This window comes from Osmia lignaria, chromosome 1, assembly GCF_051020975.1.
Source record: "Osmia lignaria lignaria isolate PbOS001 chromosome 1, iyOsmLign1, whole genome shotgun sequence".
Taxonomy (NCBI): domain Eukaryota; kingdom Metazoa; phylum Arthropoda; class Insecta; order Hymenoptera; family Megachilidae; genus Osmia; species Osmia lignaria.
Genome location: NC_135032.1, coordinates 12,719,144 through 12,744,928, shown reverse-complemented (window position 1 = coordinate 12,744,928; position 25,785 = coordinate 12,719,144). Strand labels below are relative to the sequence as shown.

The following is a 25,785-nucleotide window of genomic DNA, read 5'->3' as shown; positions in this document are numbered from 1 at the left end:
TTTCATTTCTACAGGTTTCAGGAAAGAAAGAAATTTACCCGATCGGCGACACCCCCAGGAAGGATCGTTTTGACGACGACACCTGTGCTTCGTCCACCAACGATTCCGAATCCAAGACCGCTGCCATCGTTGATGAGATTTATTACTTCAACTTGTGCCCACTCCGTGTTCAGCTGAAATAGAGAAATAATAGGAGCAACGATGAATAGGTGAGTTTATCATTTTTTTCATTTTTCAGTAGGAAAAAGTATGATTTTGCAATTTCAACTTTGAAACGTGAAATCAGAAAGCAGCAACTTGAAATCTGAAATCTGAAATCTGGAACACGGAAATTTTGTTCTCTAACGTTTATTAATATGCTGAAAGCGTAGCAATTTAACTCGTCGTTTGCGATGAAACGCACACAAAAAAAAGAGAGAGAAGAGTTTTCAATCAATCTTCCATTCAGAAAATGAATCGAAATCTGTTCCAGTTTCCAGAAACATTTTATGTAGATAAAATTCCGAGAATTTACATGAGCAATCTCCGTGATATCCGTCACAAATGCAATTTTTTTCCCCGACGTTCCGTGTATAAACATCGTAATTAACGCGACAAACTTTTCTAATTATCGCTCGAGCCTGCGACGAGCTAAGAACCAAGGCGATTACAAGGGAGCAGAGATATGGGTCAATAGTTCTCGTTAAAACCAGGAAAGGTAAAAACGAATACCCGAGAGGAAAAAATCATTCTAACAACGTACATTTGACAATGTACATATTTCCATTTTCATTTCACCTCCTCGAAAGCCACGCAATGATTTTTTTTCTTGGTCAATTCAGAGTAGAAATGCTCGTTTTAACCTACTTTATCAAGTCTCCGTTTTCATTTGTTCGAAGCAAACCAATTATCGAAAACTTAGCTCGAGGAAATCTCGACGCTTTTTTCTCCCTCGACAACAAGGAAAGCAATGCTTATTATTCGTGGTTTCTTTTAAAAGCCACGACAGATTATTGGCACGATTTAGAGCAATTTAAATACCAAAGGCATCCTTCCTTTTCACCGGCCAATAATTACACCTTCGTGTTTCTTCCAGAGAAAGATTGAAAAGTTTTTCACAAAGAAATCCATTTGTTGATTGTAAACTGAAGTATCAGGCCCTAAAAATATTTTCCTTCTATTTATAGGCCTTACTTCGAAAAGTAGAAAGAATTATGTCGAGCTACGCGAGACTCGTGTCGAGCAATTAACACCAAATCGAGGTGTTAATTACTGTTGACACCAATAACGAAGTTGCTCGAAAGAAACCGATAATTTTCAGCCTAGCCAAGTGAGGCCTGCTTCTGCTGAACCGATAATTTAATAAATTTCATAACGTTACGATGCTATTAAGCGGCTCGAACGTGCCTTCCCTAAAATGGGTATTTTCTGTTCGTTAAAATGAATTATTTCTGAAAAATTGTATTATCTACCCACCTGCTCGTTTAAATATTGCGAACAAGATTCTAGTTATGAGAGATCAATTACCCTAATTTTCGTGAACGCAGTTGAATTCTATAGTATTAATCGAACACCATAATTAGCGACGAAACAGAGAATCACAATTAATGTCATTCAACATTCATAATAAGATAACGCGATTGGTGGTTTCGAAACGAGCAAACAACAGTTGACGCAAGCAAAACACGCGTACAGTTGCTTCGAAATTGTCGTGGAAATTGACAATGATTTATCCCGATGGTCTGGTTAATATTCAAACGCCATTGAAAATCATAATAGCCAGCATATTTTCGGACGATCGAAGCCACGATCCGTGGAGAATACGAATCGCTCCTGGCTAAATTGCTCTTTATACCTACAACCACGATTTTCGTTCTATCCACCACCATTCCGATTCTCATTATCGCCAGAGAAAAAGATTTACGAGCTGCTGCCTTATTGCTTTCCCTTTTATTTTCATTACTCGACTGGCAGGAGAAATTCGAACAGTACCGTCCAATCAATTTCCACTTGAGAGACGAAATTTTTAGAATTTTCAATATAATTGATTGTTTAACACGGTATTGAGATACTTCGATTCTAAAATTGAACTAACGATGAGAAATGATAGATTAAACAGCTGCTTCCGTTCCCTCCATCAAGGAGATAGAAGATGAAAAATCTCCTGGTCAGATAAAAAATCCAGCCTTAAAAGAAAAATTGGCCCATCCTTTTGAAATAATGCGATCATTATCGTGCCTCTGCGAGGAGTCTCGACAAATCTGCGATGAAAAATATGGTCATCCTGCCATCTCCGGTAAAATGCTGCCAATAATTCTATTTCCGGCGTAGCGGTCGGTGTTCCTGTCGGCTGATGATAAGCAAAGAGATTCTTCGTCACGATGAAGAAACACGACGAATCTTGGAGCGTTGTATCGAAATCAGGCCAATTATAATGACGAGCGATTGACAATTTATATCGGCACCTATCTCGAATGCTTTTTTTCGTCGACAAAGGGGTTGTGAAAAGGGAGACACAAAGGAGTCAGGAAGAAGAGCGATGTCTCCTTCGCGTCGAGTGGCAACCTTTCAACGAAACTCGAGCTAGCTGGAACATTAAGGAGCCGTCCGTGTTTGCCAAAGCAACGTTCGCGTGGATGATACTATTGACGAGAATATCATTGACCCGAGGGTAAGGTTTGGGCTTTCGCCTGGAGGATCCCGTGTCGGTAAATATCTATTGCAATTTTTTCAGGGATCGTTTGAGCGAAAGGGGGCTTCGCTATTGCGAAGACGGTGATGAGGATTTTTCTCAAATTTTTCATTAACCCATTAGGGGTTAACCGTGAATAGGGTTGCGTGATTTATGGATATTTACCACCATGTCAGAGCCACTCTTGGAGGCGTCGCTGACGGCGGAGGGGCTCCTTTCGACAACGAGGCCCCCAGGTACCGGGGTCGATGTCGGTGGTGTAGGTGTAGGTGTAGCTGCCGAGGTTGTGCTAGCTGGCTGACTGGACTTGGAGGTGGCAGCTGGTGTAACGATGGACGAGGTTGAGACCGATTGATCCTTGTCGGAGCTCGCCTGGTTCGTTGTCCCGCCGACAACGCCGCCGATGATGGACACACCTGCTCCCGCGGCCGCTGTCGAACTCGATGCTCCGGATAATTCATCCGTTGGCAAAGAGCTCCCAACGTCTGTCAAACGGTTAGTATCGTATTTCTTTAACAAGTTCGAAATGATAAAACAAAAGTTTTCTTCTGCTCTGCTTCGACGAGCAGAAAATTCGTGCACACCGCAGCTAATCTAGTTTAGTGTTTGGCAAACACAGGGATACTTTTACATCGCAAAGTTGTTCGAAACTATAGTTTGATATATCTACTTTGGCCACCGGTAATGATATTTGAAATTTCTAAACAAGTTAAATTACCTGATAGTTAACTTGATATAGGCGGTGCTCGTTGCCATAAGCGTTCAACGCGTTGAACAAATTATATTTTAATAGAGGAAAAAATTGAATTTCAATTACCTTGGGCGCTTCTTGCTACGACCAACTCAACCAGACCACGTGCCTTCTGAAGAATCGAGATTGCCTGCTCATGAGAGATGTTCGAGTCTAGTGGCTGTCCATCTATCGCCAATATCTGATCTCCTTCTACCAATCGACCATCACTGAAACAGAGCAGTTTATGGTTTAATGAAAATTAAAGTCCCTTTTCTCTTCTTTTCTTTTCTTTTCTTTTTTATAGTAATATCATGTACCGATACTAAATCATGATAATCTCTCTACCACGTCCGTTTTCTATTAAGCAGAGTTTCATCGAATCGATTCGTTAATACATTCTCTCGGTCATTAGATTCTATTAACCCAGCTAATTGAGACAGTCATTGTTAAACCTACTGCATTTGCGTGTCATTTCCGTCTAATGCAAATTTGCTTTCTGTCGAGAAAACACGAATGCAATAACTTTTATAGAACGATCTGATACGTGTATTTTTTATTTAATCTCCGTAACAAGTAGCTATAGTATATTTTCGTAACCGAGATAGGTATTGCGATACGATGATATACACGCAATAATATATGTATATTGTACGTGGCTGGTATTTTTACTTTGAAAGAAGGCAAAATGTCACAGAATGAAAAAGAAAGATAACAGATGGTTTGGACAGCAACAGAGATTCTGCTTCGTTTCATACAGTTGGTTGTAATCTATCATGAAATCTGAAGTTAAAAAGTGAAGATCAAAGTGACAAGACAGTCTGTCAGCTGATTTCTGATAAGATAGAAGTTGCTGTTTTTGGACCATTTCCAACCACGTCGCTCTAGTCGATGATTTATTTTCTTGTGGAAAAAAAAAAAATTGCAATTACATTTTCACGTCGCTTACCAAATAAATTTTCGCTTTGAGGAAGGTTCATTGAAAGCAAATTCATCGACAAGCAATCTTTCAAAAGGAGGGATAAATTTTTTAGGAAGGATTTTTCTGTAAGCAGTTTAAAGATCAAAAGCAAGGGATAAAATAGAGAGGAGGAGCATCAGGCTCGACAGAAACGAGCATTGTATTTTGGAAAATCCTCGAAAACGTCATTATCCTCATTGATCGATCCGTCGATGGGTTCGTTCGGTCGAGTACACACGCTCAAGCGTTCGCAGAGGTGAAAGCTTTACCCCGGCAAAAGGGTATTTAGTGGCCCGATAGCGGTTGCGTTACCTAATTTCCGCCAAAGCGAATTTCACTGGCTGAACCGTAGCTAACGATATCCCGCGCTACCGATCACGCTAACCTGTGCCCCAAATTTTCCTCCATCAAAGTTATGCCGATCCGAACTGTTTCGAATTTCCTGATTGACATACTGTTTGCAATTTACTCGTCAGAAATATCCTTCCACTGGTTCGTCTGCTCGGTTATCGATTTTAGGATAGTCGATGATACCGAGCAGGTGATTTCGTTGCTTTCCGATAGGTACGATTAATTTTTTAATCTGCTAAATAAATCTAAAGAAAGTTAAGGTTCTGATTCTAGAGGAGATAAATTAAATTCCTAATAAAAAGTTAATTAAACCATCCCCTGTAAAAGCTGAATTAACACGATACGTAGCCGTAACCTTTAATTTATTATGCAATCGAATTTTCATTCACCCAAGTTTCCTCGATAATTCAAAGTATGCTTTATTATTGAGCTATAACCTAGTTTAGGCTGGTAGAGAAATTCCAGAAAATTTCAACGCTTCAAACAGCACAGACATCTGTAAATAAATCCCACTGTTGCGATACAAGAAAGCTATCCATCTTTAAGTTATTTCTGATCGATATCAAAGGAACTTGCAAGTTCTTCTCTTTTGGTACAAAGGAAGCATTGAGATTGTTAAACTCCTGTTTAATTCGGTGCAGTATAAACACTTCATTGATGAATGAAAGCAGTGAAATCGAGTGTAAATGAGAAGCTATGTTTGCTCGAACAAGGATTGAAGTACCTATCTGTTAAGCTCCTCTTTGAGACACGCATGTAAGAGATTGTGCAAACAGAGAGTGAATGAAAAAGGAAAATTTATTTTATTCTTTCGAGAAGAGGAAACATTAATCAACATTATTTTCTCCTATTTCGAAATGTTAAATTTGATGGATCCATCTCTGAAAATTTCCTCAGGATAGTATTTATTAGAGACAGCGTATGAATCCCTCGTTCATCCATGAAAAGTAGCGAAGATTTTATCGTCCAACGAGCAGGTTCAGAGTGGAGACCACGCAGCCCATCCATTGGAACAGTAACCGAAGAGAAAGAAGCTGCAAAGACGGGTAGAAAAGACGGGGATATTTAAAAGGGAGAGCGAAGACGGATGAAAAGGAGCGTGTGTGAGGGAATAAGGGTTGAAAAAAGATTTATTGTACACCAGTGAGCGAACTTGTTCTCTACCTTGCACGCTTTAAAAGCCGAACAATGAGCGGCTATGAAATTATTCAGTTCAATGAAGACGTCTTAAGACAGATTTTTTTTTTCTCTCTTTTTTTGAGACGATGATGAAAACGAAGCGAAATATTGTCAAATCGTGTCAGACTTTGCCATTTAACATGCAAGAAATTAATAATTTTTAAAGCAAACGCTACAGCTCCCTCGAAGATATTACGATGCTATGTAAACTTTGCTCATATATGCAAATCAGCCTATATTACGTGGTGCTACAATCAAACCTATGCATACAAAATGTTTCCGCTTCATATAGAAGCTGAGTAGGATGTGATAGAAGAAAAAAGGGTTCGAATAATGCAATGTTCGTGCAGAAGAGTACTCCGATAACAGCAATTCAAACTCTGAATGAAAATCTCAACAGGCCAAGCGTATAAATTTCAAAACTTTTTATTCGCAGTCAATGTGTTAATATTACTTTTCAAACGCTATAAATTAATACTTTCTCTATTACAGATGCAAAAGGAATATACTAAAATTGATTCTGCACGCGTACATTTAATTTCAAAGTTTCATATCGAAAATAAATTGCAGGCTAACAGAATAATTCACAATGAAATATAATTCAATTTTCTCTCTCTCTCTCTCTCTCTCTCTATGAAATTATTTATAGATGACTGATATACACCGATTGCCAGTTTGCGTATGAAAATATGCCTCGACAGCCCCGAAAGCAGAGAATTATCGAGCGGCTACTGTAGCAGCCGCGTAAGGATAATGTGGCAGTGAACGCGTTAAGAAGTAATTTTCCTTTTTCTAAAAGGATCCCCAAGAACGACGTGAAAGTTTAATAATGGAACGTACAAGGTAACGCTATTTTTTCATTAATATTTCACCGTTAGAAAACACAACCCTGTATAGTAGAAAGGACACGCCTATTTTTCCTTTCTTCCTCTGTTTTAATAATTCGTAAACCGAGAGGCTGATATCAAGGAAATTGCTCGAGGCGAGAGAATTCGATTTTATTTTAAAGCAAATGGCTTTGAAACTTTTCAATTTTATAAAACATCGAATGAATTTTAATAACTTATATTACACTTTGTTTCGGACTTAATTTATTTAACACACACACATATATATATATATATATGATTTTGATGCATTCTTTTATACCGGCTAATGTCGGGGGAAATTTAAAAAATTCCAATTTATTTCTGAAACTTCAAAGAGTTGCCGTGTGTTTTCCAATTTTCATGCATCAAAGGAAAACTTTTAATTGAGAAACTGTTTTTAAATATAAGGAAAGTTTTAAAATTAATTATAATTATATCATATTGCGAGCTGCATCATTTAAAATTTTAAATATCGTGTTCTTTCCGAAGAAAGTATAATAACTTTGACCACGAAATGCCGGTTTACAAGGCCCGTTTGCGTCATTCCATCGGATACTGTTGCTTCCCACCACCATAACAGGATTTCCCAGAGATTGTTTGTCGATACAAGCTGCGATCATCCATCAGCCATCGTACCGAGGGCACATTTCTGTCCCCACGTTTGTGTAAGTCGATTCTGTACATTGACGATACAGTCTGCTACGACTGTACACCAAGCTGTGTCGAGTTCGAATCAATAACGAATCTCTCTCACCCTCTTTCCACCCCACCCAAGTATACCCACCCCTACACTTCCTTCTTTTGCTTCTACCATCGCATACCACTAGCTTCTTACTGTTTCTCTTGTTGTTTCATCAACGATTATGGGTCAAACGGGTAAAAAATAAACGATCTTCCTTTATCGAGGATGAACGATCAAGGTGGTATTAAGTAAGGAAAAATCTTTTGATGTATCTACGTTAATACAGATTATTAGTTTTTTCTTGAATATGATCTTTGCTTTAAATTATTAATTTAGGACCGCGTCACGGGTGCTCGAGATTTTCTATTATAAAAAGTTTGATCCTTCCGATCGTTTCACAGCTGTTCCATTGAATTTACGATATCCTAAATCTCAAACTATTTTCCCAGAAAAATGAAGAAAATTATCTTACTTGGATAAAAGTTTGCTATTAACGTCAAATTACTTCGGAATAGCGTCGATGTATCTTTAACGAGATCAATTGAAATCGAATAAAATATTCAGTCCGCGTTGAAATGGTTAATCTGAAAGCTTGTTATATCTCTCCATCGGGGATTCCACGTAGAATTACATTATTAGCTTAAGTTCAAGAGAGTTAGCGATACTTGCACGGCTGGACTCATTCAACAGCCTATTCCATCGTCTTCTCCCTGCTTGTCGCGTACAATTAGTACACCTCTGGGAAATCATCCTGTTAATGTAACACTTTTAACTTCCTCCCCTCGATTTACATTTCTTCTCTCTCTCTCTTTTTCTTTTTTTTTTTTTTTTTTTTTTTTTCATAAGAATTCTTAAAGTATTCGTTTTTCGTAACAGTCCAGAGTGTTCGATGAATAAAATAAATGAACTTACACAACAGCCGTCCCTGTTGTGCAGAATGGTAGCCCGATTACGCAAGTACTTTGAATGAAACAGTTTATGCGGGTGTCGTTTACGAGAACCCTTAGAAACTCGAGAACAATTGATGATTACGTAATAAAAGGGTCTTGGCAATAATGATTAGCATGAGTCACCGTTCACATAAATTAATTCCTGTAATCGTAGGAGGAAAAAATACCGCGACCACTTAATCGCTCATTGCCATGCCAAAGATCGTAAATCTACTTTGGTTACGCCGAAAGTTTTGAGAACTATTTGCTAAAAACAACCCCTGGCTACAGAAATAACGTTCGACGCTCGACTATAATTTCCAGTCCTATTTTATTTTTGTACCAATAATTTGCAATTAAAAATGTATATCCTCGGGGAAACGTGAACGTCGATCATCAGGTACAAGGGAAGTATGCGAGACAGGAGGACAGGAACTGACGTCTGTGGCCAGTAATCGAAAGTGTCGATTTTCCCGACCGGAAGTTGAGAGAATCGATCCATGTCGAAGTAGCTAGGGGTAGAAAATATCGAGCGTTGGTTGTGCTGTTCAAAGGGGATACTAGCTCGTACCGTTGCACGAGCCATCAAGCATCGAGTCATGACACGATATGACCGACTTTGTGCCTCGTTAAAATTGCATTAGCTAGACAGTGGAAAGGGTCGGTGAAAAGCGACGACTGAAAATACACGAGGAAACATCTGATCCTGATGTGGAATTACGGTGACAACGAGGGCTCGATCCTCCTTTCCTTCGGCCTGCCGTTTACACAGGGGAAGAAAGGATAAATGTGGCATTAAAAGGGCGACGAATTATTTATCAGGATACACCATTTACCTTCATGAAAAAAAACGGGAAATAAGAAAAGAAATGATAAACATTCGTTTACTTTAAGGGAGTAATCCTATTCGGTACGGGGTTATTTTTAAACTTTTTCAAAAATGAAAATTAATAGCCAAGAGCTCGACATTTTTCATACGTGTCTGCTGTCTTGGAGCTTTCACGATTCAGATGATTTTCTTCTAAACACTGGTAAGGAACTGTTAATACCAGAATTTCCCAGAAAGTTCAACAATAACTTTATCCCGAAATGTTGACATTAACAGGCAAAACATGGGACGAGAAATCGCAGGAAACGTCCTAACAATTAGTAGGAGAAACAATTAGAACCGACTGCAATATTTAGCCTGTGTATACAATGCTGGAATCGTGACAGACACACACACACACACACACACACAGAGACGGAACTTGTACCGGTGTATCCAGTTATTACACCGTTAAATCAATTGGGAAAGAGAAGAATATCGAATTACACGGGTAATGGAATTATTAAACTTGCTGTTGTTTCCCATTTACAAGTTTACAAGTGTGCTAACTATATCTAAACTGATACGAGAGACCTTATTTTTGAAAAGGTGTTTGGAACAAACGACATTACAAATTGTCACAGTTTACCAAGCAACCAGAGGTCACAGTCGTAACTTCCGATTCCCTTTGATCCACCTTTCATTCGAGGGGGTGTTGATCGTACGAGAGACCGATGAGATCCATTCGTTCTCGTAATTACTACGCGATTTTTCCCCTCTCACTGCGACACACTCGATCGTTTCAAGCTTGTTCACGGGGCTTCGAAGCGGGGCTCCGCCTTTCACAAATGCCATCGGATAACGTGATAAGATTTTCAATGGGGAGAAAACATTTTTATGGCTGCTATACCATCTGAATATTTCGAGATGAATTTGTACCGGTGATCCTCCAAGTCATTGATCGAAGATTACAGGGGATGGTTTTGCTCCTGTTTGATATTTCTGACTTAAATCTTGGACTTATTGAATTTTTACTCGAATTGAAAAAAGCATTGTCCGTGACACAATTGATTTCCCCTCGATATCAAAGAACAATTGGACTTCTAAAAAGAAAAGTAGAGAGGACATTGTCCAGGAAAGGACTCGATGAAAATCACGACTATTACGGAACGAGCTTCTTATTTCGTCCCGATGAAAAGGAGAGACGAACCAACTGTTTCTTGCTTAAAAGAAGACACTTTGTTCTTTGAAACGGACGAGAAGACGAGTGGCTCGTATTGATCTGGCTCTCGGTGACGGCTACGCAACGAGTTAAGGGTTAATCAATTTCAAGTTACGACGTAGCAACGTGGCGTGATAAAACGTGTCAGGAACACAACATTATCCCTGGCAATAATTCCTCTGCTGGGTATTGTACTACACGTGGTATCTATATCACTTTAAGCGGAAAGAAGCGTGCACCGGAACGATTGCCACGGGGTAAACGCACCCCTTTTTTTCTCTCTATTCCTATCGACTGATTGTCTGAAATTTCTTAGCATTTCATAGCATAACTCGTCCTCTGCAATTTCGCAAGTTTTTCAATTTTCTTCTGAACTCCGAAACTGAAGGGCCAAAATGAAAAGAAAGAATTCCGATTACATCAACGTCTGTTTACCCGTAGGTAAAATTTGTCGTGGTCGCATTTGGAACGAATGAAGTGTAGAAGCGTGGTGACTTGGTGAGACCAAGATATCGAGGATAGCAATCTCTATTGTGTGTGCTCGAACCCATACCCGTGTACATATACTCTTTGGACTCCGACAACGTTTGCCTCTTTCTTTAACGAGGCAAACGAATCGGACAGCATTCGCCGACAACTTGCAAATTGGCGAAATAATTGAAGATGTCGGTATGTATCTGGAGAGGAATCCAAGAGAGTCAAATATCAAGAGGGGAAATAAAAAAAAATAAAAAAAAATAAAAATGAAGCGCATTCACGATGAGAGAACATAGCGGGATATCAATTGAATTGATACGGAGGAAACGGCTTTTGATAACGAGCGCTCGTTCAATTCAGCGAACTCGAAAATTATTCTTTTAATTGAATTAATTCAACTCTTCTGCGGGATTTAATATCGAACGCGGTCAACAGTTTCTTGTTTGCTGGCAATGTCAATGGGAGATACTCATGTGTTTTATGGAACTTAATTTTCATTTGATACGAGGTAGATATCCTTGAAAGGTTTAAATAAATCAATATAAATGACCTGTGAAATATTCCCAAAAAATAGAATAAAATGCTATCGATTCGAGTAAGAGAAACCCAAAAAGGAAAAAGGAAATATAGGAAAGGAAAAATAAGAGACAGAGAAGTACAGGGAAAACAGAGAGTATCTAGTCAGACAGGCTTTTTAATCAACAACAAAGGAACTACATTTCTCTGCAGTTTCTAGTGCATTCATCATTTTCAAAATCGAACAAGAAATCCTCAAACAGATATATTTCCACGCTTCCTCAAGAAATTTCAGAAAAAATTTCATTCTTCATATAGAACGGACTTGCTTTCCCGTTGTACAATTTCTAATTCATCTCGGGTACTGGGTTTATAGCCGTGCAATCTACAAATAAATAAATAAATATTGTTGATAAATTGAAAAAGCATGAAGGCATCGATCGTGTAACGTTGTTGGGAATTGAATCGGCAACCGACCGGCATGAATAATCCAGAAAGCAGAATAATTTCGCGTTGAATTCGAATCTGAGATCGATCACGCCTACACCTACGGACGATCTAACCCAGTTTTACCTTCGAGGTATGTGCACACACCGCGTTTTCCCGCAGAATCGTGGCAGCTCGATAAAAACACGCGATTTTACACCTTTTTCCACTTATCCTTACCGAGCGATGCATCTCTCAATCGTAGGAGATATACTAAATTTCCCCAATCTGCCAGCTGCAAGTTTATTTGTCAAAATAAAAAAGGGGTAATTTTTTATCAGCTTTAATTTGTCTAGTTGTAAATGAAATATATTGCTGATTATTTAGATATAATAGTTCGCAGACCTGCTGAACAACAATGAAACTCTGTTTCAAAGAATTTTATCGATTTTCTTTGGAAAAGAGAGTGTACGATGTTGGGAATGTGGCACGTGTATGCTTGTGCAAATGTTAATTTGTTTTGTCGTGAATGAAATACATTGTTAGCTATTTGTAATTGTTCGTGAAAACATTGAGCAGCAATGGTAGTCGGCTTCAAAAGAATTTCATTGATTTTCTTTGAAAAAAAAAAAAAAAGTACGCGATACTTGGCATGCAATTCATCACAATATCTTTGTTAAAATAAATAAGGGATATTTATAAATCGTTTATGAAAATATTGGAGGGCGTGCGAAGAAAATTTTAGAAAATCAAAAATGATGAATTTCGTAGTTTAATTTTAATCGAATTAGTCATTAATTTGAAAGATTCTTCTCGCGAAATTGTCTGCTCTAGAGGATGGTCCGTCTCTTCAATCCTTACCTAAATATTACATCAGATAATTACGAATATATTAAAGCCGAGGCTACGAGAAAATAACGAACTTGCTACTCGTCTGAAGCATACTATTTTTATGCAATGGGTGACCCCTCAACCGACGTAAAAAAAGGGTTGAGCGTCATCCGGATAAATTTTCATCCAGATTACACTTCCAATAACATTTTCCTTTATTTTCATCGTCGAAAAATACATTTTACTAATCTTCGTTAAACGTACTAATTTACTCTGAAATATTTCTATCGACGTTCACTTTCCTAAAAACTGGAATAAAAATATCTAACATCTTTTCCCAAAACCTAAAACTCTGATTTCATAAAAGCCCTTCTAAATTCAAACTGACCTATATTTCCAAAATTCTCAATCGCACAATAAACATGCCCTAAATCCCAACTCCATTGCATTAAACGGTGGAGCAGTGCTTTCATAGAATGACTAAATGAAATACTTCAATCAACCCCCGTAACACGTATTCTGCACGCGAAAAAGCTTCAAACGAGCCGCGAAAATCGACTGAACGTCGCGTAAAATAGAAATAAAAGGAAAACAATAGACTCATTGAAACAACAGAGACCAGTGACACGTACCACCTGAAGATTTTCTCGAACGAGGCCACGAATCAGCCTTCACTGCAACATATTTCCTCGTCCTGGTTCGTCGAACATCAGAAGATCATCGCGAAAACCGTACGATGAACTCAAACAAACCAGTGAACCGAGAGGAACCGGGTTGAACGAGCCGCATATCTAACAGCGAGCCAAAAAGAACACGAACGACCACAGAGAATCTCAGGGATTGAAAAGAGAGATGTTTAGCCGTTGGCTAAAAAATGATAACAGAAATTGACCACCATAATACAACGAACGTGTTCGTGGGAGTAAGAGCACGATAACCGCAACCTTTCTCCACGGGGATCGGTCGAAGACTGCTCGGCAGAAAGTGGGAGGCTCTTTTTCGAAAGCATCGCTTTCTCCACGGTGGCGAAGCTTCCGGACAGAGGTAACCGGGCATGCGTGCGACCGACCAGCCGATCAACGCACCGTGTTCACAGGGTGTGCCAAGAAACGGCGACTTTCAGAAACTGGATCAAGTTTAATGTGTACACTTGGATGCAACGTAGGCTCCCTTTGAATAAGATTGAAAGGAGCCTCCCACCATTTCCTTTTCGATTTTGCAAAAATCCGGAGGGAATTCCAAGAGAATCCTGGGACAATCGCCTAGGGAGAGCCAACGGAGCTAGAGGATCCAACGAGAGCCAAAAAAAACCTGTTTTATCTAGCTTATTTTCTTTCTTTTAACGTAAAGTTACGCCGGAGATTAAAACGAGGTTTACGAGTTAAGAGGAAACATGTGGAACTACTTCGGTTTTATGGAATTTACGTCTGCTTAAATCTTCTTCGTTTATAAAATGAAATTTCCGCTTTAAAACGTTATGAAACATTAAGCGCGAGAAGTGCATTTACCGTTCAAATGTATCATTGCTTGCGTAATCTGCATTTTATGATACTATCTGTTCGAAGATTACGTAAACGAAAAAAAAAAAATAAATGTTGCATTCTTAGAAGCGGCTCGATGTTAATCTCACCGTTTAAATTGTATTTAAGCAGTCTATTCTACGTGCTAATGCATGCTGATAATTTAAAGTGAATGAAATCATATTTTTCGCTGATTTTTATTAGCTGATTTCATTCACAGTTTGTATTACAAGTGAAGAGTTGCCTTACCACCCTGCTATGCCATTTGGTTGTATCTCCTGCAGGAATATACCAAGTTCTCCTTTATCCTTGCTACGTAGCCCAACAACACTGAATCCTAAACTGGTGCCCTCTGGTTTGTACAGCTTGAAACAGAAAACAAATTTATGTGAGCTGAGTTTGTGAATGATATAAAATGTACTTGTAGGTAAAGAACCAACCTGCACAGTAAATATTTGCCGGCCTCTTGCTGCTGCTTCAATAACTTTCTTAAATTCTTTAGCATATGTTGTTGTTGTAATGGGTGGCATTCCCATAACTTCAGAAACTAGACTTGGACTTGTCACCTGTAACAAAATAAGAATTTAATAATATGCTCCAGGCAGTAGTTAAATAATACTTAATTGAAGAAAGATTTTACCTGAGCACTAGTGTCCTCGCTGCTGCTATGCACTAATGGTGCAACAGGAACTCTTTGATCTTCCAGTTCACTGCTGTCTTGATATAAATCTTGGTACACATTTGATCCAAGTGGTTGCACCGGTGTACTTGGAACAGAAAGTTCCAATTGCCCACTGATGTTAATGTCAAAATCTCCAGGGATAATAGATGGATGTTGTCCCAACTGATTGTTTAATTCAATAAGAGAGTCTTGGATTGTTACTATACTGCGAAATACTGGATCTTCCAAAAGAGATATCAATGATTTTATGTCTTGAGTTGTATGCATTTGTAGCTTAGGATCATCACAGTCTTCCACTCTTTCTTGAACATGCTCCAATAAATGGAGCGCTGTTGATATGTCTGAAAAGTAAGCAATATGCATATATTAAGAAACCATAAATTGAAAGTTTCATAATAAAGATATCCATAAATCTGTATTTACCTGCGCTTAGAGGCATCTTGTTCTTCTAGTATCCCTCCAGCTGTATGTATATAAAAGTCCTTGTATGTCTATCTGTAAAATAATATGTTACTTTAAATTTCTTTTTATATTTTAAACAAATTTCATGGCCACGCAAAGTTCTTAATCTCGGCAATAAATAAATCTTGAAAATCAACGAATAGCGTGCATCAATATTGAACGTACGTTAATAATTAAAATGCGGTCATGAATCTTTGGACAGTGTATTAATTCCCGTTAACTTATGATGCACCATGAATTTATCGCAAATCAATAAGTGGTCATATAATCGCTTCTAATATTAATATAATAATGATCATTCTCACCTAAACTCTTTTGAGAAATTCAAATACGAGTAACTAGTAAGCCGATCACTTTCGGGAAATTTCACGGTTACGCAGGCAAAATACAATCAATTTTGTGTATCACAGCAAACATGTAATTGCATTTTGCCATCAGCTGACTATGCCAAACTATCGAATGCTTGACAATCCTTCCACTAAGAAAATCGCATCTAGATGCACTTGCTTATATAGTGCACTAGAACGTCGAAAGCGCACCACGACGGCGCGCTGAAGTTTTCATATTTAAAATCAAACGTTTCATTGTAACACGATTCATAAGACTATGACAATGCTATTATGGATAAAAACTTATCATACTGTAATTAATCAAACTTACTAAGCTTATTCATTAGATTCAGTATGTTAAAAGCAAAGATCGTTCATTATATAAATTACATTTCTGAAAGCAACAATGAGAAATTTCCACAAAGACCACTAGAAAATGATTACAAAATCGAGAGATGCTAATTCCCTCTTGTTCGTGACCACGAAATTTGAATAAAAATAAATTCGAGTTAAAAATAGCCTGGAATAAAGGTGCGAACGATCCTGCCCGTGTTCATATCACGACAACCACCTAGCCAGCTCGTTGGTCATCCTAGTTGACCTCGGGTAGGAATCTCTAATCCATGATTCCGCTACCAAGTGATCGTCCATCGGCACAATCAACCCAATATGGCGGTGTTCTGGTGCACCGATTCTCAAACGTTGCAACACTAGTATCCCCGGGGGGTCTTCGATGCCAAACACACTCATAATCATCCCCAAACTTCAATCTTCCTTTACAAAAGTATCTACAGCTTGGTACCATCCCTTCCGAGATCTGTAATTTATAAAAAAAATTATGAGAATCGATGAGAAGAGTACAATTGATTAATTATTTCAAAAGGATCGTGAGATGGCGAAGCTTGAGAACCGATGGTGTTGGCGTTTACACGCACGTCGAACGTTTTCCCGGATGGCCCCACGGAAACCGGACACAATGGAGCTACTTCCGGTGAGCACAAGGCCAGAAATCGGACGTGGGGATCCCACCGCGCCTGGGTACCACCGGTTTGTTATCTCTTCTGCCCCCTATGGCCTGTCTATACGAGAATCATTCATCGAAACGATTCTTCCATCGCCATCTCTTCCCCTACCTGTTTGTCAGGTGTTATCCATTATTTTCAGTTTGCGTTGATTTTGACCGCCAGTTTGATTACAGGTGCCATTCGCGTTGGATGGTCGGTTCTGGTGACTTTTTACTGGGATTATATCATCTTTTTTTTTTTAACAGTAGACGGTTGAAGATCGTTTCTTCCGAGGCCTTCGACATTGAACGGAAGAACATCTAGTGGTGGGCTTGAAGATCTGTGTAAACCTGTCATCAAATTTGTAAGTATTAGTAATATTATTTAATAATATAATTTGGATTTTTTATTAATCACTCGTTCATATAAAAACCCCCGCTGTAGTTAATAGCACAATTTGAAAAATATTGAAGAAATAAATTACAGGATTATTCTATCTAACAATCAAACTTATAATAGGTATACAATGAATAATTATAATTTTCCATTGTTTGGCGTACTTCCAGCAAGCATTAATATCACGCGATTGAAGAATTCTAAAAACTCTTTGAAACGCGCAACACTGTTATCCGTGTATCATCTACGTTTCAAGGCATCACGATAATAACTTTGTTGTGCGGTTCATAACAAGGTTGTTAAAAAGAATCAAGTTTCTAAACTTGAGAACGGAAGAGCTTGTAATACCAATATCATTTAAACGTGGCGTTATCGGTACTCGAATGACCAGATCTGTAATTTTCTCTCATCAACCGTAACGTTAATCACTGAACACGTTCCATCCTCTTTGAACAGGCGACTACAATTATCGAGGCGATAAACCATAACGTAATTAATAAGCAGCGCTTCCACGAGACACGCGTACAACATTGCCCTTTATCGTACAGGTACATCTGTTATAATTGATCATTTGTAAATTGATGCATTCCTTTGATAATTACAAACTGTTTACTACTTACACGTTAATAAGGTATCGTCATATATTTCTAATCCAATTTTCATGGATGTACGTGGCCCTGGATCAAAGGGGTTAATTTATACAACCATCTTCTTTTTATTTTAATCTCCTGTAAAAAATAGCTTTGAAGTCACAGGAGATCATGACATAGAAAATGAGCTCATTTTGTATTCGTACACGTTTCAACGCAAGGTTTTACGGAATACCTGAGCTGCACTCACCCTGAACACCTCCACATGCTCGCACCCCCATGAACCTTTTTCTCCGAATGTGTGTGTGTGTGTACATACACGAGGGCAAAGGACCAGCACACGCCCGTAAAAGCAACGGACCGTGTTTCCAACTTTCAAGCATTACATTATTACTTGTCCATTATCTGCTTGATTATCGTAACTGGCTTGCGTGCTTCGGCTTCGTTCGAACTAAAATCACAGGGACATTGTTTCGATCGAATGATTACTTATTTAATGAGAGAAAGAGGACAAGGGTGAAAAGAAAAAAAAAAAAAAATGAGAAGAGATTACCTTTGGAGGATCATTAAAGTTTCAATGGTCATTGAATCCAGTAATTATTGATTGGAAATGAAGGACCATTTAAGTACTTGCACGAAGAAGAGGATCTATATGTATAGAATTATTGAAATTTAATGATCCAGGACTTTCTCATTTATGACTGTTTGCTTTCAGAATATTCATTGTTTATTGGAATGACTGCCTAATGGTGAATTGCAATAAATGAAAATGAAGAAGACTAATATATCGAACTTACTGCAATCAATTTCTCTCCTTGCTACTCTGAGAGTAGTGGTCAATGGTAAGTCAATGATAACTTATTCGATTGTTTAACAATCCAGCACGAAATAAGACTTCCTCTTTTTGATTTGATAAACTCCATCTGTATGCTCTGAAAAATTCCTTTTGTGAATTCGTAAACGATCATACTTATGAGAATCGCGACCGTGCAAATTAATGATGGAATGCAGAACGCGAGAGTGATGTCACTTGCGCGCTTGCGAAATTACGTTTCGTCCCATTGTGTCACTATTGTGCCACTTATGGCACGAAAAACGTAGCGATGATAAAATCGGTACTTGATGCTGCTGTCCAAAGGAAATAACCTGATTTTTCGAGGGAACAGGAAATAATAATCTGTTCGCGGAATAATAATACAAATCTCGTCCATTGAACGCGTAGCTAACTGCATGCAAGAAAATTATGTATCTATTTTATGCTCTCTACAAAAGGGAAATAGGTTTATCTTCTTTTTCTATGTAAAATAATATTGCTTCGAAATAATAATTTAAAGCTACTGTGAATTTCGAAAGAATTACTTGGTGTTCCCAGGTCAAACAACCTGTAATGGTGGTTTAGGTCGAGTCGTTTATGAGAGACTTCCGGATCAGCAGCTTCAGGGTTTCGACGACGATGTGGTACGAGCAATATCTCTTAGTTTTAATGGCAAATTAAATTGTATAATCAAAATTGTACCTGTAATTATCGCTCATCTTAGGTGAGAGACTCGGCACCACCCTTTAGAGTTTTAGAAAAATGTCAGGAACTATGTCTACGAGACAGAACGGCGACGAACAACCTGGTTCGTGCCTGTACCAGCTTCGATTTTCAACCTGGAAGCAGAATAGCGTCTTTCAGTGGAGCTGCAGAATACGAGGAGAGTACTTGTTATTTAACAAGGGAGCAGGCTCAACCAGAAGGTATCGGGAATCTGATGTTGGTACCAAACAGCGTTCATTTCACGGAAGTTTGTCTCGGTTGTAAGTGTTCGACAATTGCTTTCAATCATTTATCAATTATGCTAAATACAATTGTATTTTTTTGCGAAGCTGACAGGATAGAAAGGGAATGTCCCAATAGGCGTTATGTGTTTGAGAGACATCCAAGGAAGAAATTAAAGCTACCATTGACGGATATTAAAGAAGTTAGCGCAGCAAATAGGACGGACTGCGAGGACAGGTAAAGCGTATATACTTGAATTCATTAAAGAGTTAAACAGTCTGTAAAATAAATTACCTTTCGTCTGCATTCTTCTCTTGCAAAGATGTCTAAACGAATTCAGCTTTATTTGTCGATCTGCAACCTATGATACTGCGTTGAGGAGCTGTGCTTTGAGTCGTTTCACTAGAAGAACTCATCCTGAACTACTGGAAGACGATCCGAACTCTGATTACTTGGAAAATACTTGTCTGAATGGTCAGAAATCCTGAAAGTTCGAATATTTGGATTTTAAGTAACGTTGTTTATTGTTAATATATAAGAAATTTTGTGTACTTCAGCTGAACGTCGTTGCGACGGATTAACGGTGTTCGTTAAAGAGGAGAACAAGCGTCTCCGGGGACCATTTGAAGTCGATATTTACACGAATCTTACTCTGGATGAATGTCAAGCACTTTGTCTGAGAGCGGAGAAATACTTTTGCAGGAGCGTTGAATTCGACGAACAAACGCGGCAATGTATCATCTCAGAAGAGGACTCTGTTTCTCAAAAAGACGACATAGGAATCAGTAGCAGTCCCAGTCATCATTTTTATGATTTAGTTTGCTTGGACAATCGTAAGTGTATCCTTAAATAGTTGGCAATATAATCTGATTATGTACTTCTTAAGCAGTCAACGAAAAGACATCTAGCGAATTTCCAAAATTAATACCATAGATTCCATGGTGTTAATAACAGTGAAACGATCAATTAGCGCTTCACAACGGTTTATCAATACCCACTTACGAAGCGTAGATCCGTCCATAGCACGTGGCTCCGAATACCCGGACAGCAGCTCCTCGTCGCACCTTTTCTCCGATGGACGTCGTCCTGACACCGCGTTTCAACGTTATCGAAACTCCCGTTTAAGCGGGGAATTTCATTCGGAAATCACCGGCCGAAGCTTGAGCGAATGCCTTGACGAGTGTCTTCGACAGACAAGCTTTCAATGCCGGAGCGCTGTCTATTCTGAACATTATCACACATGTCGATTGAGCCGATTCAATCAACGCGATGGCCACAGGATCATCTACGATGCAGATTACGATTACTACGAGAACCTCATGCGTGAGTGAATTGATTTATCGTACTATTATTCGTTGAATGATATTATCCGATTTGGTTGCAATGTTTCTTTGCGATGAACAGATCAATATTTGGATGGAGACAGAGATAACCCAGGATACAGACCAGATCCTCTGGGACAGGACACCAATTTTGGTCGGCCATCCCTAGGAAGACCTGGTAAAAAATAGACAATTCGCGATAGAACCTAAACATAACAATGCTATAGGAACAAATAATTCGTCTTCTACAGGATATCCAGATGATTACGACAAAGGATACAGCAGTAGCGTTAAACCGGATCGTTATCCAGACCGTCACCCAGATCGTCACCCGGACCGTTATCCAGATCGCTATCCTGATAGATATCCAGACCGATACCCGGATAAATATCCAGCAGACCGTTATCCAGCAGATAGATATCCAGACAAATATCCAGATCGTTATCCAGCAGATAGATATCCAGACAAATACCCAGATCGTTATCCAGCAGATAGATATCCAGACAAGTATCCAGATCGTTATCCAACAGACAGATATCCAGACAAATACCCAGATCGTTATCCAGCAGATAGATATCCAGACAAGTATCCAGATCGTTATCCAGCAGATAGATATCCAGACAAGTATCCAGATCGTTATCCAGCAGATAGATATCCAGATAAGTATCCAGACAAATATCCAGATAAGTATCCAGACAGATATCACATAAGCGGACAATATCCAATCGCAGGAGGGGCAGATACTTTCCCTGAACCTATAGACCGATATCCTATTAGTGATCGTTATCCAATTGCTGACAGATATCCAAGTTCAGACAGATATCCAGTTGCTGACCGTTTCCCTGTTAGAGGTGGCGATCGTCGTCCTATTCAACCTGATCGGTATCCCATTCCTGACCCCGCGGTAGACAGGTATCCCACAAACACTCGTTATCCTACGGCCGTTGGTGGTCGGTACCCAATATCTCCAAGTCGTTATCCCAACGACGCCGATCGATACCCTAATGCCATTGACCGGTATCCTATTTCCGATGATCCTTTGGAGAGATATCCTTCCGGCGCAGGGGGTGTTAGACCTCACGTCGACCGGTATCCCATCAGCGAAAGGTATCCGGAGAAGGATCTTTATCCCAGTCGGTAAGTCGGTGAAAGTTTTTCCTGATTGAGGGATGAAATGAAATCCTCCCTTATATTCTCAGCTATCCCCCATCGTCTCACGGTGGTAGTTATCCAGCAAACTACCCCGCGGACGACGTCTATGGTCCCCAGCCTCATCCGGACCGCAACCACTATGGAGTAGCAGGACCAACGCGACCCTTAGGTTACGGTGGTTACAGTAACGATGGTGGAATAATCGGTGGGGGTTACATAGGCGAAGGTGGAGTCTACAATTCCCGACCTTTCGGAACCAGTGGTGGACCCATCATCGGTCGACCACCTCTGGTCTCCAGATGCGACGAACAGGACAACTTCCGACAAGTTGGACCTCACACCAGAGTACGGAAACCATTCGTCAGACGATACACAACAGCTTCGTCGTTGGCCCAGTGCGAGAGGGAGTGCGCTGACGCCAGGGACTTCGTCTGCAGGTCGTTCAACTATCGTCCGTACGCTGCTCCTTACGGGGCTGAAAGGGACAATTGCGAGTTGAGTGACCGTGATTCCAGGGACATGGACATGGGCAACCCTGTGTACTATGATACTGGGTCTGACTATGATTTCTATGAACGGAACAACGGCAGACAAGGAGCCGACGCGGAGTGTCTCGACGGTAAGCGTCGTAATCGTCCTTGGATGCCAGCTACGTGGATGACATGGAGAAATTTTTACGCAGCCGGTCCTCGTCGTACTTACTGATACTTAATGGTTCAGAATGATTGTATAGACATTGTCAGTTGGACTCGAGTTGAAGAAATAAACGGTCTCTTCTTTCCTTGATACTTTTTTTTTTTTACTTTTTGTTGTATACATCCGTTTAATTAATTTCATCGATGTCAAATAATACACTTGCATGTTTTCATTGAGAATTGCTGGCACTTCAGCTCCGGTTCCTAAGAATCATTATGTTTCTGGTCATTCTAGTGAGTCAAGTCTGTAGCGAAGACGGAATGGAATTTACTTTAAGGACGCCGGAAGGATTCATTGGCCGGATTTACACGTACGGCTATTACGATCGATGCTTCTTCCGTGGAAACGGAGGAACGGTAAACGTGCTTCGAATCAGTGGTCCTCAGGGTTATCCTGAATGCGGCACTCAAAGAGTAAGGAACTTGTCCCTGTTTGCTCAGATATTGATTAACCGGATGTATAAAAAATTTCACGCAAAGAACATTCATTATCCATTGAGTGTCTATAATTATTCTTGATGAACGATTGCAGTATGGTGATACGATGACGAACATCGTGGTGGTACAGTTCTCCGACTACGTGCAAACAGGAAGAGACAAACGCTTCAATCTGACCTGTCTGTTTCGAGGCCCTGGCGAAGCTGTCGTCACATCCGGCTACATCGGTGCCGGGTATGCCAGGTCATATCGATTGAGAGACCGTGCCTTGCACCTGGTACACTTAATTAAACGATTCAGTGTAGCATCGAGTACAAAATGCAATATACATATATAACATTCGTTTGCATAGAACCTGGTGCAAGCATCCTCGATGAACTTATTTTAACGTAGTATCAGTTCGACCCTCCAGTTCTTGTCTTGTTTCACCCGTAACAGAATCCACGATATTCAGATGTGAAACAGGACATTAATATAGTATTTTGAATAGACATTAATAGACATTTGTATTGTGTAGATCAGGGTCTCCAATCCCCATCGAATATCTACCAGCAGAAAACACCCTAAGCTCCAGAGTACGTTTGCTGATCCTCTATCAGGGTAGACCTACAACAACCATTGCTGTTGGTGATCCACTTACTTTTAGGCTTGAAGCTCAGGATGGGTAAGTAACATTATATATCAAATCACAAATTCTTAACTAAAATGTTCTTCGTGTCTTTGACAGATACAATTATGTGACTGATATTTTTGCCACCAACGTCATAGCCAGAGATCCTTATTCCGGAAGAAGTGTCCAACTTATAGACAGATATGGGTAAACACCGTAAAGATATTTTTACACGATCTAATTATAATAATACTGATTGGATTTTCTTGTACAGATGCCCGGTAGACAATTACGTGTTTCCGGGACTGGATCGTCTACGCGACGGAGACAGCCTGGAGGCACGATTCAACGCTTTCAAAATCCCCGAATCTAATTTCTTAGTGTTCGAAGCGACGGTGAGAACCTGTCGAGACGGTTGTCAGCCAGCGTATTGCTCAGGTGGTACCGGAAGAAGCGAACCGTCCTTTGGAAGAAGACGAAGAGACGTGTCTCAGAATGACACGATTGCTGAAGAAAATGAAATAAGCACGATAACAGAGGCTATTGGTAATGACACGTCCACGGTAGCTAATTCCACCGTCGTTGAAGAAGATAACAACGAAGAGGAGGAGGAGGAGGAGGAGGAAGAGGAAGAGGAGGAAGAAGAACACGTGAGAGAAATGATCGAGGTAAATGCGATGCAACGTTATTGACTAAATAAAGCTAAGGCACCTGTAAGTTATCTATAAGGTAGCTATGCAACCAGATCAATTATTTATCACAGGTACTTGACTCAAGAATGGACATCGACGAAGAAACGATGGTCGAAAGGCAAACTACCATTATGGAGAACGTTTGCATAACACCGAATGAGTATTACGGACTTGTAACAGCAGTGGCAGTACTCGTGGTGCTCCTTGCTTCCGTGGTATTGTTATCGATGCTGATCTACAGGTATACAACTTGGACGATGCACGAGATTCGCTCGTGTTCGTGCAGGTAATTCGATTCATATAAACTGTTTCAGGAAATACGCTTACTCAGTGATCACGAAGAATCGTAGAGTTGATAAAGCATGCAATCGCAGCAGTCATTCGGACGATGCTTACAGCAGTCGAGCGAATAATTTCTCCTTCTTAAGAACTGGGCTTCAAAAACCATTTCAATCTACGTACGTAACTTAAGAAATCCAAACTGTTTCATCTTGTGATAAGAATGACGTAATATTTTTGATTGAGAAAAATGTTGAAACGTTAAAAATTCTTCTTTCATTGCGAAAATAATTTACGTACAATTTATTACCTAGATTAATTTAATGTGCAGATCAATTTCCCGATCGATGAGCAATGTGATTAACCAACGCGTGAGTTCCTCGTCCACCGCTCTGGAAGGTGCTGTAGGTTTATCATCCAGCAGAAGAACCGGCTTCGATCCAAGTGAACCAATTTATACTGATCCATCATTATTTGAGGTTGCTCATTGTTCATCGCCGAAACCCGTGCTTGATGATAATTTCCGTCTCATGTGAAGAACAATGAGAATCCTGAAAACATACAAAAAGAAATATATAAAAATCGACTGATTTTCATGGCAATATTAAAGTTTCATTTCAGGCATCTTTCAGGTAACGTTCGATCTCATAGATACTTTACATCTTTTTTTCTATTAATATTTGCATACTTAGAAGCTTCATCTTCTGTTTGTTCTTTTCCTTCAATAATTGCTAGTCAAGTTCTCTGACCACTGCCAGCTACAACTGCCATGACAATTGATCATTGAAATTTTATTTGATAATAATACCAACAATTTTGTTTATAACTAATGGTTTATTAATGTCGCATAATATTTCGTATTTACAAGGTCTACTTTTATTCTTTAAAAGCTTGCAAGTTACAATGGGATCAAATGAAACTCTATTAATTCGTCGCTCTGTGTCGACAAAATCAGAGAGATCCAATTGCAACGGGTTGATGTTCTTGAAACTGTGTATTCCTTTGATTTCTAAGCAATCACAATGAAAAAAGAATACTTTCTATGTCCGTAGAAGGCAAAATATAAAATACCTAGGAGAATCAGAACGAATTCAGTCTCTCCGTTCGCGTTTTGAATCTATCATTAGCAAGTATCGTAAATAGTTAGCATTACGAGTTTTTATTTATTACGGTTTCGTTTGAATTGTAGGTAGGGAGAAT

At 39.4% G+C, this 25,785-nt stretch overlaps 2 protein-coding genes and 2 long non-coding RNA genes across 14 annotated transcripts in view; 1 reads left to right on the top strand and 3 right to left on the bottom strand.

The window, feature by feature from the left end:
* LOC117606284 (multiple PDZ domain protein) overlaps positions 1-15,812 on the bottom strand; it is a 41,890-nt gene extending 26,078 nt beyond the window's left edge. For both annotated transcript variants that reach the window (XM_034328581.2, XM_076693385.1), the window contains exons 1-8: positions 15,622-15,812; positions 15,278-15,349; positions 14,813-15,195; positions 14,613-14,738; positions 14,422-14,537; positions 3,489-3,631; positions 2,837-3,156; positions 39-173 (exon numbers count right to left, since the gene is read on the bottom strand). In XM_034328581.2, coding sequence (XP_034184472.2) covers positions 39-173; positions 2,837-3,156; positions 3,489-3,631; positions 14,422-14,537; positions 14,613-14,738; positions 14,813-15,195; positions 15,278-15,293 — 1,239 coding nt within the window. In that variant the 5' untranslated portion in view covers positions 15,294-15,349; positions 15,622-15,812. The remainder of the gene's footprint in view (positions 1-38; positions 174-2,836; positions 3,157-3,488; positions 3,632-14,421; positions 14,538-14,612; positions 14,739-14,812; positions 15,196-15,277; positions 15,350-15,621) is intronic.
* nompA (no mechanoreceptor potential A) lies at positions 105-25,574 on the top strand. Of its 9 annotated transcripts, none has more exons than XM_076693399.1 (22): positions 105-209; positions 6,542-6,735; positions 16,529-16,636; positions 16,916-17,013; positions 18,351-18,477; positions 19,008-19,093; positions 19,174-19,435; positions 19,505-19,634; positions 19,720-19,871; positions 19,955-20,230; positions 20,409-20,720; positions 20,802-20,897; positions 20,971-21,856; positions 21,919-22,490; positions 22,802-22,980; positions 23,099-23,247; positions 23,522-23,668; positions 23,732-23,821; positions 23,889-24,282; positions 24,378-24,547; positions 24,621-24,764; positions 24,917-25,574. In XM_076693399.1, exons 5-22 carry the CDS (start codon positions 18,399-18,401, stop codon positions 25,119-25,121), a joined length of 4,329 nt encoding a protein of 1,442 aa, XP_076549514.1. In that variant the 5' UTR covers positions 105-209; positions 6,542-6,735; positions 16,529-16,636; positions 16,916-17,013; positions 18,351-18,398; the 3' UTR covers positions 25,122-25,574. The 9 variants fall into 9 exon arrangements, with proteins under 9 accessions (XP_076549514.1, XP_076549524.1, XP_034184489.2 ...); XM_076693409.1 differs by lacking the exon at positions 105-209 and adding an exon at positions 3,026-3,166 and having other exon boundaries at positions 20,421-20,720; positions 21,946-22,490; XM_034328598.2 differs by lacking the exon at positions 105-209 and adding an exon at positions 3,026-3,166 and having other exon boundaries at positions 20,421-20,720; positions 23,099-23,238.
* Positions 8,251-14,411, bottom strand: LOC117606299 (uncharacterized). Its single transcript, XR_004581944.2, has 2 exons — positions 13,285-14,411; positions 8,251-11,780 (listed from the first exon to the last, which is right to left on the bottom strand). It is a non-coding gene; the product is annotated as an uncharacterized LOC117606299 (long non-coding RNA).
* Positions 16,076-19,825, bottom strand: LOC117606298 (uncharacterized). 2 transcript variants are annotated; one of them, XR_004581942.2, is made up of 8 exons: positions 19,692-19,825; positions 19,152-19,288; positions 18,433-18,567; positions 18,189-18,283; positions 17,886-18,086; positions 17,666-17,773; positions 16,779-16,999; positions 16,076-16,462 (listed from the first exon to the last, which is right to left on the bottom strand). It is a non-coding gene; the product is annotated as an uncharacterized LOC117606298 (long non-coding RNA). The 2 variants fall into 2 exon arrangements; XR_004581943.2 differs by lacking the exon at positions 18,189-18,283.
* Positions 25,575-25,785: the final 211 nt, after the last annotated feature.